At 42.1% G+C, this 16,615-nt stretch overlaps 1 protein-coding gene across 1 annotated transcript in view; it reads left to right on the top strand.

Moving 5' to 3' along the window:
- The window catches only part of LOC127418989 (ephrin type-A receptor 2-like), a 37,204-nt gene extending 29,038 nt beyond the window's left edge, over nt 1-8,166 (top strand). Inside the window, exons 16-17 of the mRNA XM_051659984.1 lie at nt 2,947-3,102; nt 6,331-8,166. Coding sequence (XP_051515944.1) covers nt 2,947-3,102; nt 6,331-6,439 — 265 coding nt within the window. The 3' untranslated portion in view covers nt 6,440-8,166. The remainder of the gene's footprint in view (nt 1-2,946; nt 3,103-6,330) is intronic.
- Nucleotides 8,167-16,615: the final 8,449 nt, after the last annotated feature.

The raw sequence follows: 16,615 nt of genomic DNA, 5'->3' as shown, positions 1-16,615 counted from the left end.
TGCAGGCCTTATGGGAAGAATTGCAAAGAAAAAGCCACTTTTGAAACAGAAAAACAAAAAGAAAAGGTTAGAGTGGGCAAAGAAACACAGATATTGGACAACAGATAATTGGAAAAGAGTGTTATGGATCTTAACCCCATTGAGCTTTTGTGGGATCAGTTAGACTGTAAGGTGCGTGAGAAGTGTCCGACAAGACAGCCACATCTATGGCAAGTGCTACAGGAAGCGTGGGGTGAAATGTCACCTGAGTATCTGGACAAACTGACAGCTAGAATGCCAAGGATCTGCAAAGCTGTCATTGCTGCACGTGGAGGATTTTTTTGATGAGAATTCTTTGAAGTAGTTTAAGTAGTAGAAATTTTTCCAAATAGTAATTTTTCATTTCATTAATGTCCTGACTATACATTGTGATCAGTTGAATGCCACTTTGGTGAATAAAAGTGCCAATTTCTTTCCATAAGAGCAAAATCTGTATATTATTCCAAACTTTTGGCCACCAGTGTAACTCGAATACAAAATTGTTGCATAAAGTAATTAGCAAGTGGTGTGAGAGGGGTCCTATGTCTTCTGTATTTGTAGATTAGTATTTTCCAGAATATTTTGGAAAAGACCACAAATTTTATAAAAGTCTTTGAGCTTATGCTTGATACTATATGTTCTTTTTTCTAATGCAAGGCAGTGTGAAAGATCTTTCATTCATTGGCTATTGGAAGGGCATGTACTATTCTTCCAGTAGATTGCGATTAACCGTCTTGCATGGACTAAGCAAATATCAGTAGTTTTAGTTTCATAACTGGACAAAGATATGCATTCAGGCAGTAAGCCCAAGACACAGAGCTCGGGAGTAAGTGGAATAAGTTTGGAGGTGATTTCGGAGATAAATCCTGGTACTTCTTTCCAGAATATTTTGATCTCTTCATATTCCCAGATACAGTGGAAGAGAGTTCCCCTATGGATTTGACATTTATTACAAAGATCTGGAATATTAGAGTTAAATGTATTAATCTTTACTGGAGTGATATACATTCTCATTATCCAATTATACTGAATCATTTTAAATCTAGTGTTGATTGATATACACTGGGCCCTGCTGCATATTTGATTCAATTCCAGATCTGAAAGTTCATGCTGCAGACCTACACTCCATGCTTCTCTCTTTGATTCAGATGACTCTTTGGAGCAAGTTAGGAATTTACTGTATATAACAGATATCATGCTTATGTTGCATGGCGACTGAGACGTGATAAATTCCAATTCTGTTAACGGAGGTCGATTTAATGAACAATTCTGTTTAGCGCTAATAAAGCTACGACCCTGTAAATATTTGAAAAACTGAGACAGGAATGTCATTTTTCCTTTTGAGATCACTAAAAGATAGAAGCGTGTAGTCATCATATAGATCTGAGATCATGCAAATGCCTTTTTGAGACCATTGTTTAAACCCCATGTAATTTTTCATGATTTAAAATTTGCATAGCAAGAGAGGGCTGGAACTTCTCCTAACGCATGTTGTGCTTCATTCCATATTAAAAGTGTATTTTTAACAAAAGGATTCTTAGTAATCTTACTCAGATTCCTACAGGAGTCAGAATACATATAAATGTCCAAGCTTAGCCCACTTGTAGCTTCAGATTCTATTTTAACTCACGTGGCTGTAAGGAGAACCAGAAGGAGGCAGCTGTCAATTGGGTCGACCAATAACACCATAACAGGTTTGGTAGTCGAAGACCTCCTCTGTCATATGGAAGATACAACAGGGTTAAACGAAGCCTTGGATGCCTGTTCCACCATATAAAATTGTTTAAAATATTTTCCATATTATGTTCAATTCTTTCCGCTGTTTTGAGTTGTTGTTGGGCTCCATCCTTTGACGTTTGTTATCCAGTCTGTTCCACGCATGCGCACTCTTCAAACACCTATCAGAACGGCGCTTATATGTTTACATGACCACATTAAGCCTTGTTCTCCGAGAGAAACCTAGGTGTGTTAAAACTCTTTCTCTTAATCCCTTAAATGGCGTAAGGAAATCAGTGTTCCTGTTTACATGACGTTTCAGAACGTCGCTTTCTGCTAAAACCCTAGAATAAAGTTCATGTAATCGTGGTCATTGAGTCAGTGTGGGACTACATAAAGTGATGGAAGTGATTGAGACACCCTAAATACATAGAACTGTGGCAAGTTCTCATGATGTTTGGAACAGCCTATCTGCCAAGAACTTTGAAAAACTCTGCGCAAGTGTATTTTGGAGAATTAGTGCTGTTTTAAAGGCATAGGGTGGTCCACACCAAAACAAATATTGATTTCGTTTTTTTATTTATTTATTTATTTATTTATTTTTTTTTTACTGCACTTTGTATAAAGTTAATTGATGAATAAAATTTTTTATGGCTTTATTTTTTAAAACAGCCTCACAATGCAACATTTTTCGCGACTGCCTAAAACTTTTACACAGAACTGTACATGTCAGTTGCTTTGATGTTTTGTTTTTCGAATGCAATGACATTCCTACATTTTTAAGCATGCCTTAGGTGTCCAGATACATTTTGGAGCCACTCTGAATTCTTAAAATGGCTTGTATGAAGCTTTACGACACATGAACAGAGAGAAGTCGAGGCATGCACCATCTATTACACAATTTTGGATTAGTTAAAGAAAGTCAAATGGTACTTCAAACAGTGTCATTCCTTGGTAAAGTTAAGACATGCACCATGTACCAATGGGACCTCAGAATGATTTGGTATCTTCTGATGTTTATCACACTGTATGCGTGCAAGTGCCGGATTTTTCCCAATCGGACAGTTTCATATCTTTATCAGATTCTGAAACTGAACAGACAGGTTTTCTCTTGAAGTGTACTTCTCCCACCCAACAATTACAACAAGGGAAAGCCTATAAAAAGTCTCAGTGTGTGGTTTGCTGAATGTATTTGTGTTCTGTCCTTGTCAGAGTTTCCATTCGGCTTCCCAGCACCAGTGGTTCAGATGGTTCTCCCTTCAGGTCTGTGGTGGAGTGGCTGGACTCCATCAAGATGAGCCAGTACAATGAGAACTTCAGCATAGCTGGCATCGTCAGCATGGAGCAGGTGCTGCAGATGAAGAGCGAGTGAGTAACAGAATTCACATCATTCCGGGACTTTGGCATCTAATAAATGGGAAGAGTTCCCGTGAACAATCAGATTAGATCAAAGACAGTCCAAAGTGCATTTTACACATTTGCTTTCTTTTTTCATTGGCATGACATGTCATGGTGTTCCAGATATGGAATGTTATGTTTGACTTTATTGGACTTTACTGGAATCCATTTGAAACTATGGTTGTTAATATATTAAAACTTATTTTATTTATTTTTTTATTTTTTAGTTAACTTACTGAAACTAAAACAGCTAAAACCAGTTGGTTGGTTGGTCTTAGCTGGTCTCCAAGCCTGGTCAGGTTTGCAGTTGATTGGTTTTAGAGGGGTTTTGGGCACAAATCAGCTGAGATCACCTAGACTTAGCTTAGCCAGCCTAGGAGACCAGCTTAAACCAGCTAAGACCAGAAAACTATCTTAGGCCAGTATAAACAGTTTTTTTATTAAAATTTAAATATGCTAAAAATTTGCTAAATATATAGCTATTTTCCATTTCAAAGCATTCAGTTGCTCTTTTAAGGAAAGAAAACAAAAGATGTGACAAATATTTTTTATTGATGCCGTAGAGATAGTGCCATCAGCAGTGCGTTTCACCTGTAAATAAAGATTCACATTTATTGGGCTTCAGTGATAAGTACATTTACACATAGATTGCAGATGACTTTACTTTTGTTAAACATCTTATTTGATTTCATGGACTTGAATTCATAAATAAATCAGCCATTAAGAAGGCTTTTTTTCATCCTTTACTGATAAACAAGAGACAAGCTGTGAGAAAGTAAACAAATTAATATAGTAAAGAGCTATACATATATTTAATATTATAAGTTAACACTAAGTTTGGCAGCCCTGTTAAAAACAAAAAGGAACATTTCGCTTTGGTGCATTTCATGTATCAATGTTTAATTTGCAAAATTATATTTTGCTGTCTTTTTCAGCACATATAGTGTATAGTACACAACTTGTGAGGATTCTGAGGATTCAAATTGTCCTTTGAACAAAATGCTCCCAGATGAACATAATTTGTAACTGAGAGTTATGGGTGTTTGTGAAAGAATTTTGTGCATTTGGAGAACTTTTTTCCCCCTGGCATGCAATCAGAAACAGCCAATGCTGAGACTTATTGGCCAGGACAAGATCATATTTAAATAAGATTGTATCTATAACTTTTAATAATTCTTAAAGAACATACAAATATTTTCCATGTCTTGCTTTAGGAATCCAGTAATTGAATGAGGCTTAAATTTATGCTCTGGTTACAAGGATAAGCTTGTACGGCCACAGACCATTTATGATTTACTGCATCTGGCCAATGTGGAAACCACGTAAAAATAGTAGTAACTATTTAACCATCTTACAATAATTTTTTTAAGTGAACTATTTAAGACTCTAATGACATTTTCATATACTACAACTTTTAACACCTTAAAATTCTGTTAGCTGAGGCAAGCTTGAATGGAAAATACTGTGGCTAGAAAGAAAGAATAGGCTTATTTTTTAGTGGCCTGGATGTGGTGGATAATGGCAAGCTCTTCCCCTCCTCTGTTCTGCTATCCCTCCCTTCCTCCAATGGCAGACTCTCTCATCCCTTCCTTTTCCAACAGAACTAGTTGAGGCCTGTGCTTCCACTGCCGCCAGTAACCACTGTTTCTGCCTGCTGGGCTCATAAGACTATGTGGCTACTCCCTCTTAAATCAACTGGATTGGACTTAAAAGACAGGACTTGAGAGATGAAAGAGAGAAGGAATGGTAGACGAGAGGGCACAGACAGTTAATGTAGCAGACCCTCCTGAAAAATCTAAATTAAGCTGGTAGCTGTTTTGGAAAATTTTAACTGGTTTCTAGCAAGTCCAAGCTGCACAATTGTTAGTTGACCAGCTACCATGTTCCAAAAACTTGACCACCATAAAGGGATAGTTCATCCCAAAAATGAAAATTCACCCTCATGTTGTTCCAAACCTATATGACTTTCTTTCTTATGTGTAACACAAAAAGGAAATGTTTGGCAGAAAGATGGTCTTAGTAATCATTCATGTTCATTTTATGAAAAAAGATGCAATGAAAGTTAATAGTGACTGAGACTAACATACATTGAAACAACATGAGGTTGAGTAAATAATGACAAAAAGCTGGTAAGACCAACTGGTAGCTGGTTTATTGCTGTTCCAAGATGGTCTACACACTACTTGATCCAGCCAATGACCAGTTTTGACCAGCTTGGTCCAGCTATGCCAGTTTAGACCAACTAGAAACCAGTTTTCTTGTTTTAAAAACCAGCCTGACCACTTTAAAGGGATAGTTCATTCCAAAATGAAAATTCTGTCATCACTGACTCTCCCTCATGTTGTTCCAAACTCATATTACTTTATTCCCTGGAACACAAATAGGGGTCTCAGTCACCATTCACTTTCATTGTATGGAAAAAAGATGCTATGAAAGTGAATGGTGACTGAGAATAACATACACTGGAACAACATGAGGGTGAGTAAATAATGACAGAAATTTTTTTTGGGGGGGGGGGGTTAACTATCCCTTTAAGCTGGTTTATTGTTGGGCCAAGATGGTCTGCCCACTAAGCAACCAACCAATGACCAGTTTTGACCAGCTAGAAACCAGCAACCATGTTCTAAAACCAGCTTAAGCTGGATTTTCCAGCAGGGAATGTGGAGGTAAAGACATTCTTCACATTCTCCGGACCTCACGGAGGAGGCAGTTTGACTGATGAAGGGGTTTGGATAGATGAATAGAGTGGGTGACTCCGTGGAAACAGAGTAGCTTCAAGCCCTGAGACCTCTGGCTCAGCTCCTGTGGGTGTTTTTAGCTTGGATGGAGGCTTTGGTGAACTTTGTGTGGAGCACCAGAAATGCCTTTGATGTGTTTGTACTTTTTTCGTTTTTGTTTTATTTTATGGCTGAGTGTTCCATCTGGTGTCATCTGGTAGCTCTCTTTCAAACCAGAAACTATTTACAAGTCCTCCACTGGCTGTGGCTGCCAGATCTGATTCATGGTGGGTGTTGGGAATCCTCGTTAAATCATCAAGGCACTTATTAAAAATGCAATTAGGATCTGGATAACATGCTATCTGCCGAGTGTTGCTTGCATGCTTGGCCTCCCTCTAAATTATCTTTTGAGAGATGAGATTATGTGTAATTTTCTAGCTCCCACCCATTCTCACACGCCTTTTCACTCTTTACTTCTCAGGGATATCCGCAACATTGGAGTACATTTGCCTGGGCATTTAAAGAGGATTGCCTACAGCATCTTGGGGCTTAAGGACCAAACCAGCACCCTGAGTGTGTTTGCAGTGTGAACTGTCTTTGAAATACACCAAAGGGACCAAACCCTCTGGCTGTGGACTGAATGAACTCTAAACCGCCTTGGGATTGTACTGCAGGGACAGCCCTTGTCCTGATCATAACCCTCTAGCCTTTCAAGATGGACTCTCAGAGCCATGGAAACTTGTAGCAGATATGATGTACTTATCAAAAATGGAGGGGGAGAATTGAGAATGTGTAAAACAATCAAGAAGCTATTGATGGATAAATCAAACCATGTACATTTGATATATTTTTACCATGTGCATATGTTTATTTTTTAGAAAAAAAAGTATTGCAGTTTCTTTAGTTTTGTTTTTTAATTTTTGTTTAGTTTCATGTGCATGCTTAATTTTCCCAGACAATGGTCTTATAGTTTTACATCCAGTGGTGTTGTAGGGGAATTGGCATTGCATGGTCCCTTTCAGAGGTGCCTTGTACTTGACTGAACTCTTTAGCATTAGTTTGGTGCTGTGGAAAACATACACAAACAGGCCTTTCAATACCATTTGAAATGTAGAATCAAAGCTGGTGGTTATGGGTTGAACTTAGACTTAGAGATGCTCCACTTAGATCAAGGTGAGTGTAATGCTCTCTGGTTTCTATCAAGGCTTGAGCTGGCCATGATTGATGATGCTTTCTTTGCAATTACACTCTCAGTGCTATATGCTTCGAACCATCAAGTCTAAAGTCTCTGGTTTAAATGTAATGGAGCAGCCAGTCATTCCTTAAATTCAAAAATGTCTCTACAAACATGAGGAGAGGAGGCACCACCATGAAATAGCACTTAAATCCGAAATCTCATCAGCTGCATTGACACAGTTTAAATGTGGGCTGTCTCATCTCTTATCATTAAGGAAGATTACAGCGATGATGTCATTCAGGATGGAAGGGAACACGGAGCACGCAAAATGACAAAGTGGAATTTTGTAAAAAAATAAAAGTTCTGGGACAGATTTTGGCAGGCAAATGGGAATATATGATTTGGCAGCATTCTGCAAACAAATGCACGGTTCTGACTTTGAGATATTTGCACCGAGCTACAATCCTTCCAAAATAAGGAAATGATCAGAAGAAATCTACACACTGTTATGTTAACCGTGATGTGTGGTTGACACACCATGATCTGTTATTCATTCCGTATCAGCAAATTAAAGCATAGTTGCCTGGAGCTGCAAATTTTGTAGAATGTCTTAACTGATACAAGATATGGGATGAAATGCCATGCTATATATTGACCTTCCTTGATTATTTCCTGTGATTTACAGGATCAACCTCAATATGGTTTAAAATGGAAGTGGAGATATGAGCCCCTCTTGTATGGAAAGATCTGTTAATGATTTAATGTTAAAAAAGATAAGGAGTAGTTGTATTTACAAAGGATACAATCAGATAACTGATGCTGGGCACCCACACTTTAAAAGTGAAATCTTAAAAATATGATGCCCTGTTTAGTTTTGACTGTTGATGTATGTTTTACGCTGCTAAATGTTGTTTTTTTTTTCAAACATTTATGAGATTTGAAAAGCTCAGCACAGCATACAGACTCCACTCATGGACATATTTCCACACAAACAAGTTTGATTGGGCCAATTGTTTTGTACCTTATTTAATATTTTATTTATTTTTTACTTCTATTTATTGACTTAACAACACTGAACTGGGATTTATTTGTAATTGAAGTTTGTCTTTCAGTCACAATAAAATCTTTGTAACCTTTAAATTGAATGTCTCTTTTGAATCCCCCATTTGTTTCTTCAGTAACTAGAGCCAAAAGAAATAAAAAGGCATAATCACACTGGTGCTCCAAATCGCTGCTTCATTGTAGGGCATTAAGCTGTGCTGTACTGATCTAGGCAAGACAGTTATAATGTACTCAAGGAAGCCAAAAGCTTTGCATGACTGCATTATCTAATTGGTCGAAGAAGCCGCCATTTAATTAGTTGCTGGTTTGCAGTCCATCTGTAAACTATGACAGAAATCAATGAACCTTATAACCCTTGGAGGATGATTTACTTTGTTCTCAGTGCTGTCCATAACCACAGCCTCACTGAACGCAAATTAAAGAGAGGATTTGTTTGGCGCCCAGAGTATTGAATTTATCAGCTGCTGTTGAGTGATGCAGGTAACAATGCCACTAATGTACCCTTTTGATAAGGTGTAAATGTCAGGGCTGGAATGAAAATATTTATACACTAAAATAATCAGACAGGGGAAGCTGGCAGAATGCAATACCATCATAGAAATCAAGCAGGTTGGGCCCGGTAACAGTGTCCTGCGTGCGTTTCATTGACCATTATGTCTACATGCCTATCTTTGTCTATGCAGTAACATCATCTTTTGTTAAGCTGTACCTGCATCAGTGGCCTGAAAGAGTTTTGTGCAGACAGATAAAAAACATGAACGACCATGAGATTTTTTCCACATCTTTTGTAATTTTACGGAATATATGCCTCATGTACGTCTCACTACGTACACTCACTGTAAATATATTTTGAAGGGAAAAGAATGTTAAACTCTACAGGAAAAAACATACAAGTTACCATATAGGGTGAAGCATTATATTGGTTTGACAAGACCATGCCTGTAATTATACTGTAAAGGACTGTAAAAGGTGTTGTTGGAAGATTAGAGTATGAAAAATATTTGTGAAAATTTTGTAAATAAATATATAATGTAAAATATTGTTAAAATTGTTGTTTTTTTTTTTTTGTTTGTTTTTTTTTGTAAGTAAAAAGTTTGTGTAGCCTTACAATTTACAGAGAAAAACAGTTCAAGGATGTTCCCAGACATCCATATGTGACACATCATATTTGATTGTTTCATTTAAATAGTTATGTTTCTATCAGAAAGACTCGGAACAGCATAGCATAAAGGAAATGACAAATTATTGATGAACAATAAAATAATAAAGTAAATTCTTTTGGCAGTAGCCCCATCTGACGGTCTGGTGAAATTTTTAGTGAACCATAAAATCCTGCCAGGGAAGATGGCAGGGGCAAGGAGCCTAGGACCCCCAAAAGAGAGAAAAAATAAGGAATACTGACTGGGTCTTCATGTTGGCAGGAAACAATCTGTAAAAGATTACAGAGCAATTAGAATTTTTTTGCCATGCTGGGTGATGTTTGATGCATTAGAGCCCTGACCTGGGTGAGCATTTGGTTGTGCAATACTCTTGACAAGAGTAACCAATGTTTATAACACATGAAAGGGAGGGGGCATTGGTTGTGCAATAGCCTTGAAAAGGATAACCAAAGCTTATAACACATGAAGGGAAGGGAGGCACTGGTTGTGCAATACCCTTGAAAAGAGTAACCAATGCTTGCAATGCTTTTGAACCCTGAATTGGGTGAACATTTTGGTTGTGCAATACCCTTGAAAAGAGTAACCAATGTGTATAACACATGAAAGGGAAGGGGAATTGGTTGTGCAATACCCTTTAAAAGAGTAACCAATGCTGTATTTAGCCCTGAGAAAAACATTTGATTGTACAATATCCTTGAAAAGGATAACCAAAGCTTATGGCACATGAAGGGAAGGGGGGCACTATCTAAACTATCTGTTTTAGAATGTTTAAGAAATAAAAAATAATTTTATGGAAAAAAATAAATAACAGAAAAAGTTAAATGTGGGGAGGCAAGAAAACTAGAGAATATGACGTGAATTCCCCACACCTCAAAAAGCTGTAAAATGCCATAAGAAAAACTGCTTCTAAAGAATATCATCGAATTTAAAAAAAAACAACCTGCTCTGAGAGTGGAAATAAGGAGGTGTAGAAGGTCTAGAGTGATAGGAGGCCATTATCTGGAATGGTAGGGGAGATTTTTCTGATACCTCTTAGATTTAGCCAGGTGAATAACATCTAGCGTGAAAATGAAAGCCCGCCACCATTCCATTAATGGAGGAAGGTTTCAATAATCTGACTTTAAAACAGAAAGCAATGAAAGCACAGACAGTTGACACTAACACTGGGAATAAAGGGGTCTTGTGAGATTTACAAAAATAAAGAATATTGAAATCAAGCTTTGAGCGTAGAGGGTGCAATACCATGCCGTATCAAATCTTTAGTGGAATCTAGCAGGGGCAAAAGGGTTTAAACATCCAGAGTGGAGCACTGAGTGGCACAAGAATAGAGGAGCAGAGAATCGGAGTGGGTGCGTATGGATGGGAGCTTAAAATATTGGAAGGATCCAGATAAGCCTGCCAACAGGGAATTAAATGTGGGGACTGCTTCTACACTCAGTTGCAAGCCGGACAGTGAATAAAATTTGCAACATGATGCCGAAATGGGCCAGTCAGCAGGGTGAGAGGGTATATGTTTTGGAAGCGTCTTGAGGTTTGCTTTGGTGAGGAGGGTGCCATGTCCAGCCTTGGGTGGGGTTAAAATATGTGGAGTGAAAGATGTGATGTTTGAAGTTGAAGCTCCTGATAAAGCCCGTAAACCAGCAACACGACGCATGGTCCATGACATGTAAAGCTTAAGTCAACTGAATATTCAGTATCTGCTTTGCAATAAATGCCAATCCGGCATGGTTTTATCAAGAGTGAACAAATCGTACTTACCTGCTGCTAAGTGTATGCTGCCCTGACCGCAAATATATTAACAGTGAAAAGAGCGGTGAGCAATATGCATTGTAACTTTAAAAAATAAATAATGTGTTTTGGCAAACATAATTGTAGAAATAACGTAGAAAGCATTATGAGGAAGCTTTTCTTGCCAGCAAATAAAGAAAATTAACTGTAATTGAATTTAAATAATGAGCTTTTGAAATTTCGAAAACTGTAAATAAACTAATCTGGCACAGGTTTAACCAATGAGTAAACAAAACCTTACCTGCTACTAAATGTAGCTGCCCCAACCACGAGTACATTAAAAGTGAACGGAGCAAAGAATTAAATGCATTGATACTTAAAATAGAATGTAATGTAGTTAGGCTAACATAGTTGTTAAACTCGTAATGAGCTTTGAAATTTGGAACATTGATAAAGCCCCAATGCTTAGAAAGTCCCCATTGATTGAAACATGGTCCGAATAGAGATAAAAGAATAAATGATTTATGGAGAGCCATATAATATAAATTTCTGCACTGTAATGATGCCTGAATGAGTAATGAAACATAAACATGACTGTAGAATAAGAATCATACCCCTGTTTGACTTGATCATATAAGGCAGCAAAATGCATTGCGCTGGTAATGAAATGAGCTGTTGAAAAATGGAAATGTAATGAGCAGAGCAACAAGTGGTGCTTTCTTATTTGGAGAACGCGGAAGTAGACATATGAAGTAAGAAACACTTCATGATTTATGTGCGATAGGAGCGACCAACAAAACAATGCATCATCTTAACTGAATGGAGTAATAGACCCCGTACGATATGTACTTGTGCATCACGACATGCATGAATAATAGATCTTGATTTCTTGATAGGGGTACACTCAGGCATGCAACATGGTGACTGAATCATGCATTGTGAACCTTAACCAAGTTACCCGCCATAGCACAGCCATCACACTGTGAAATGCATATTCGCCATCCATGAACTATGAGAGCCGAATACTCTATAGAAATGAAATATTGCCGATTGAATGTGATATTGTTGCAGATGAGGGTTGTGATGAACAGACAACATTGGCAGCAGAAAGCCTAAGACCCTTAAACCATTCTCTAAATGCAAACTGATGAATATGATAGAGAACTTAGCGTATTTCTGATGGGGATCAGCTGCTGCCTTGATGCGATGCTTTTGACTGCCTTCCAGCTCTGGGTCGTGCATTACGGTTGCGGTAAATGCACTGGCTCGACTGAGGGAGGTCTCCTACATGACTGAAATCTGGATGAAGATCCAGATTTGCTGATCGTTTACGCCCCGTAGGTTTGATAAAAGTTGAGATGAAGTGGCGGCATCGTCGGGGATGGAAGGCGGCTTCCCAAGATGTTATGTGAGCTGGTTCACCTGTAGTCTGGAGAAATCAGGGCTAACGGAGATGCCTCGTTAACAAATTGTGGCAGTGGGGGCGTGGTCAAGCATCTCTCCGGAGAGAGAGAAAGCGGTAAGGGCGCTTACACCTGAGCCAAATTATGTCTAACACCTGTCTCTAATTTCAGTAAGCATGGGGAGAGCGGATAAATAGAGCCACACCGCAAGTAGAAGGAGAGAGAGCCTGGGCACCACAGAACCGAACAGAAGCAAGAGTTTTATGATGAGAGTTTTATGTTGGTGAAGCGGTGTGTGATTAAAGTGTATATTGCAAGAGAAAAATAAATCCTTACCTGAACCAGGAGAGCTGCTTGTCGTTTCCTCCCTACACTGGTGCTGAAACCCGGGAATGAAGTTTGGGTTGAAAATGGATGGAAGTCGTCCCGTAGAGTCCTCCCAGTTGGCAGAGATCCTCCAAGCCCTCGCTAGCTTACATCAGAGCCACCAACAGACACTGCTGGAGCTCCGACAAGACCAAGATCTCCGGTTTGTCGAACTCCTGCACGCTCAAGCCGAGGACCGGCAGGCGATCCAGAGCCTCCTCAGCCAGGAGGCGTCCTCAGCCGCGACCCCGGACGCTCCCACGCCGTTACCCCCGCCAGCTTTACAGAAAATGGGGGCGGCGGACGACCCCGAGGCCTTCCTGGATTTGTTTGAGCGGACCGCCGAGATCTGGGGTTTGCCGCTCGGCCAATGGGTGGCCCGACTGATCCCACTATTGTCCAGGGAAGCCCAGCTCGCGGCTCAACAACTGCCAGCAACGAGCCTCCTGGCCTACGGAGATTTGAAGAGAGCCATCTTGCAACGGGTTGGTCGCACTCCGGAGGAAAGTCGTCAACTCTTCCGGAGCTTGAAGTTGGAGAGCTCCGACCGCCCGTTTGCCTTCGCCCTCCGTGACGCCTGCCGATGATGGCTGCTAGCAGGGGACCGCGACGTCGATGGAGTTATCGACCAGGTGGTACTGGAGCAATTCACACATCGACTGCCAAAAGGGACGACGGAGTGGGTCCAGTGCCACCGCCCGGCATCGTTGGAGGAAGCTGTCCGGCTTGCGGAGGACCACATGGCGGCAATCCTGAGGGTGGAAGACCCCTCCTACATTTTTTCTCCCCCCTCTGTTTCTTCCCCCTCCCCTCTCTCCTCTCATTCTGCTCTCTCTCCAGGTCCTGTTCCTGCCCCACGCAGATGAGGAGGACTTCAGCCCCTGAGACCAGTTCCCCGGGTGTGGGAGGCGACACCTACCCCTATCCCTATGCCCCGCCGCTCTCCCCCTCAGGGGGGGGGCGCCCGCTGACGCAAGTGCGGGCATAGCGCCTGGGCCGGCCTGCTGGAGGTGCGGAGACCCGAGCCACTTCCGAGATCAGTGCCCTCTGATGGAGCTGGGGACGGTGGTGCAGGTCTCTGACCCCCCACAGGCTGCCCCCGACCGGGCCAGAGTGTACCGGATACCGGTAAGTGTCAAAGGGGGTACTCACCAAGCGTTGGTGGACACAGGGTGTAATCAAACCACTATCCACCAACGCTTGGTTCAACCCGAGGCACTGGTCACCACTAAAACGGTGAAGGTGAAATGTGTATACGGGGATATTCACAAGTATCCGGTGGTGACCCTGACGATTAAATTTCGGGGGAAAAAGCATAGAGTGGAGGCCGCAGTTAGTTCCCGCCTCACCCATCCGCTGATTTTGGGGACTGATTGGCCTGATTTTAGAGTTTTATTAAAGGGAATTTGTGTGGATGGGTCCTGTACGAAAATAGGGAGATGTGTGATGTGTGATGCTCTGGCAGGGGAGGCGGAGCCGGGGCCGTCCTCGACAGCTCCACGTCATAATGACGAGAGAGGGGGAGAGGCTGCAGCCCCTCCCCTTCTCAGGGAATTCCCTGGCGGGGATTTCCCTTTGGAGCAGTCGCGAGACGAAACCCTCAAACACGCCTTTGACCAAGTGAGAGTTATCGATGGTCAACGACTCCAGCCGGACATCGCCCTCTCATACCCTTATTTTGCAATTATAAATGAGCGGTTGTATAGAGTGACGGGTCACCTAGGAGAAAGGAAAACACTGAACCGTCTAATAGCCTGTTTCTACTGGCCGGGCATTGGCGGCGATGTCCGCAGGTGGTGTGCGGCATGCTGCGAATGCCAGCTGGTTAACCCACCGGCCACCCCAAAAGCGCCATTGCGCCCTCTCCCTCTGATCAAGGTCCCCTTTGAGAGAATTGGAATGGACCTCGTCGGGCCATTAGAACGGTCAGCACGCGGACATCGCTTTGTATTGGTCCTAGTGGACTATGCAACGCGATATCCGGAAGCCGTGCCTCTTCGCAACATCTCAGCACGCAGTGTTGCGGAGGCACTCTTCAAAATAATCTCCCGAGTGGGGATTCCAAAAGAAATCCTCACCGATCAGGGTTCAACATTTATGTCACGGACACTACGCGAACTGTACGAGTTGTTAAATATTAAATCGATTCGCACCAGTGTATACCATCCTAAAACGGATGGCCTAGTGGAACGATTTAATAAAACCCTCAAAAACATGATTCGTAAGTTCGTGCACGATGATGCTAGAAATTGGGATAAATGGCTCGACCCCCTGTTATTCGCAGTACGAGAGGTCCCGCAAGCCTCCACTGGCTTCTCCCCATTCGAGCTGCTGTATGGGTGACGCCCACGCGGCGTGCTTGATATATTGCGAGAGGCCTGGGAGGAGGGACCTTCAAACAGTTAAAATGAAATTCAGTACGTTCTTGATCTTAGAGCAAAACTCCACATCTTGGGGCAACTAACACAGCAGAATTTGCTCCAAGCTCAAGAACGACATCGCCGACTGTATGACAGGGGAACTCAGCTAAGGGAATTTGCACCGGGAGATAAAGTGCTTGTATTGCTGCCCACATCGAGCTCTAAATTACTCGCCAAGTGGCAAGGACCCTTTGAGGTCACACGACGAGTGGGAGATCTTGATTATGAGGTTAAACGAACCGATAGAGGGGCGCACGTCAAATAACCACCTCAATCTCCTGAAATTATGGAGAGAGGCGGTTCCCGTGATGTTGGCTACGGTAGTTCCCGAGAAGGCGGAGCTCGGACCGGAGGTGAGTTCAAAACATAATCAGTTCACCCCAGTCACCGAGCCAACTCGCGGAGGTTGCTAGGTTGCAACAGGAGTTTGCAGATGTGTTCTCCCCTCTACTGGGACGTACAAACCTCATCCATCACCACATCGAGACTGAGCCGGGGGTCGTGGTACGTAGCCGCCCCTATCGACTACCCGAACACAAGAAGAAAATTGTTCGGGAAGAATTGGATGCGATGCTTGATATGGGGGTAATAGAAGAATCCCACAGTGAGTGGTCCAGCCCTGTTGTTCTAGTGCCTAAGAGCGACGGGTCTGTGCAATTCTGTGTGGATTATAGAAAAGTTAACGCGGTGTCTAAATTTGATGCATATCCAATGCCTCGCGTTGATGAGTTGCTCGATCGGTTGGGCACTGCTCGTTTTTATTTGACATTGGATTTGACGAAGGGTTATTGGCAGATCCCCTTGACACCAATTTCCCGTGAGAAAACCGCCTTCTCCACACCGTTTGGATTACACCAATTTGTGACACTTCCGTTCGGTTTGTTTGGAGCCCCGGCTACGTTTCAGCGTCTCATGGACCGAATCCTCAGACCGCATTCAGCTTACACTGCTGCCTATTTAGATGACATCATTATTTATAGCAATGATTGGCAGCGGCATATGCAACATCTGAGGGCGGTTCTGAGATCGCTGCGCCGAGCGGGACTCACAGCGAATCCGAAAAAGTGCGCGATTGGACGGGTCGAGGTACAGTATCTGGGGTTCCACTTGGACCACGGGCAGGTGCGTCCCCAAATTGACAAGCGGCGATTGCGACCTGCCCGAGACCCAAGACCAAAAAGGGGGTGAGACAGTTCCTGGGGCTAGCTGGCTATTATAGAAGGTTCGTACCTAATTATTCGGACGTCACCAGCCCCCTGACTGATCTCACTCAAAAGGGAGCTCCAGATCCGGTCCAGTGGACGGAGCAGTGTCAACAGGCGTTCACGCAAGTTAAAGCTGCACTTTGCGGGGGGCCGCTTTTACATTCACCTGACTTCTCTCTCCCTTTTGTTTTACAGACAGATGCTTCAGACAGAGGGCTGGGGGCCGTACTCTCGCAGGTGGTGGA

The sequence above is a fragment of the Myxocyprinus asiaticus genome, chromosome 28, assembly GCF_019703515.2.
Source record: "Myxocyprinus asiaticus isolate MX2 ecotype Aquarium Trade chromosome 28, UBuf_Myxa_2, whole genome shotgun sequence".
Lineage (NCBI taxonomy): Eukaryota > Metazoa > Chordata > Actinopteri > Cypriniformes > Catostomidae > Myxocyprinus > Myxocyprinus asiaticus.
This window is presented reverse-complemented; position numbering and strand designations above follow the sequence as displayed.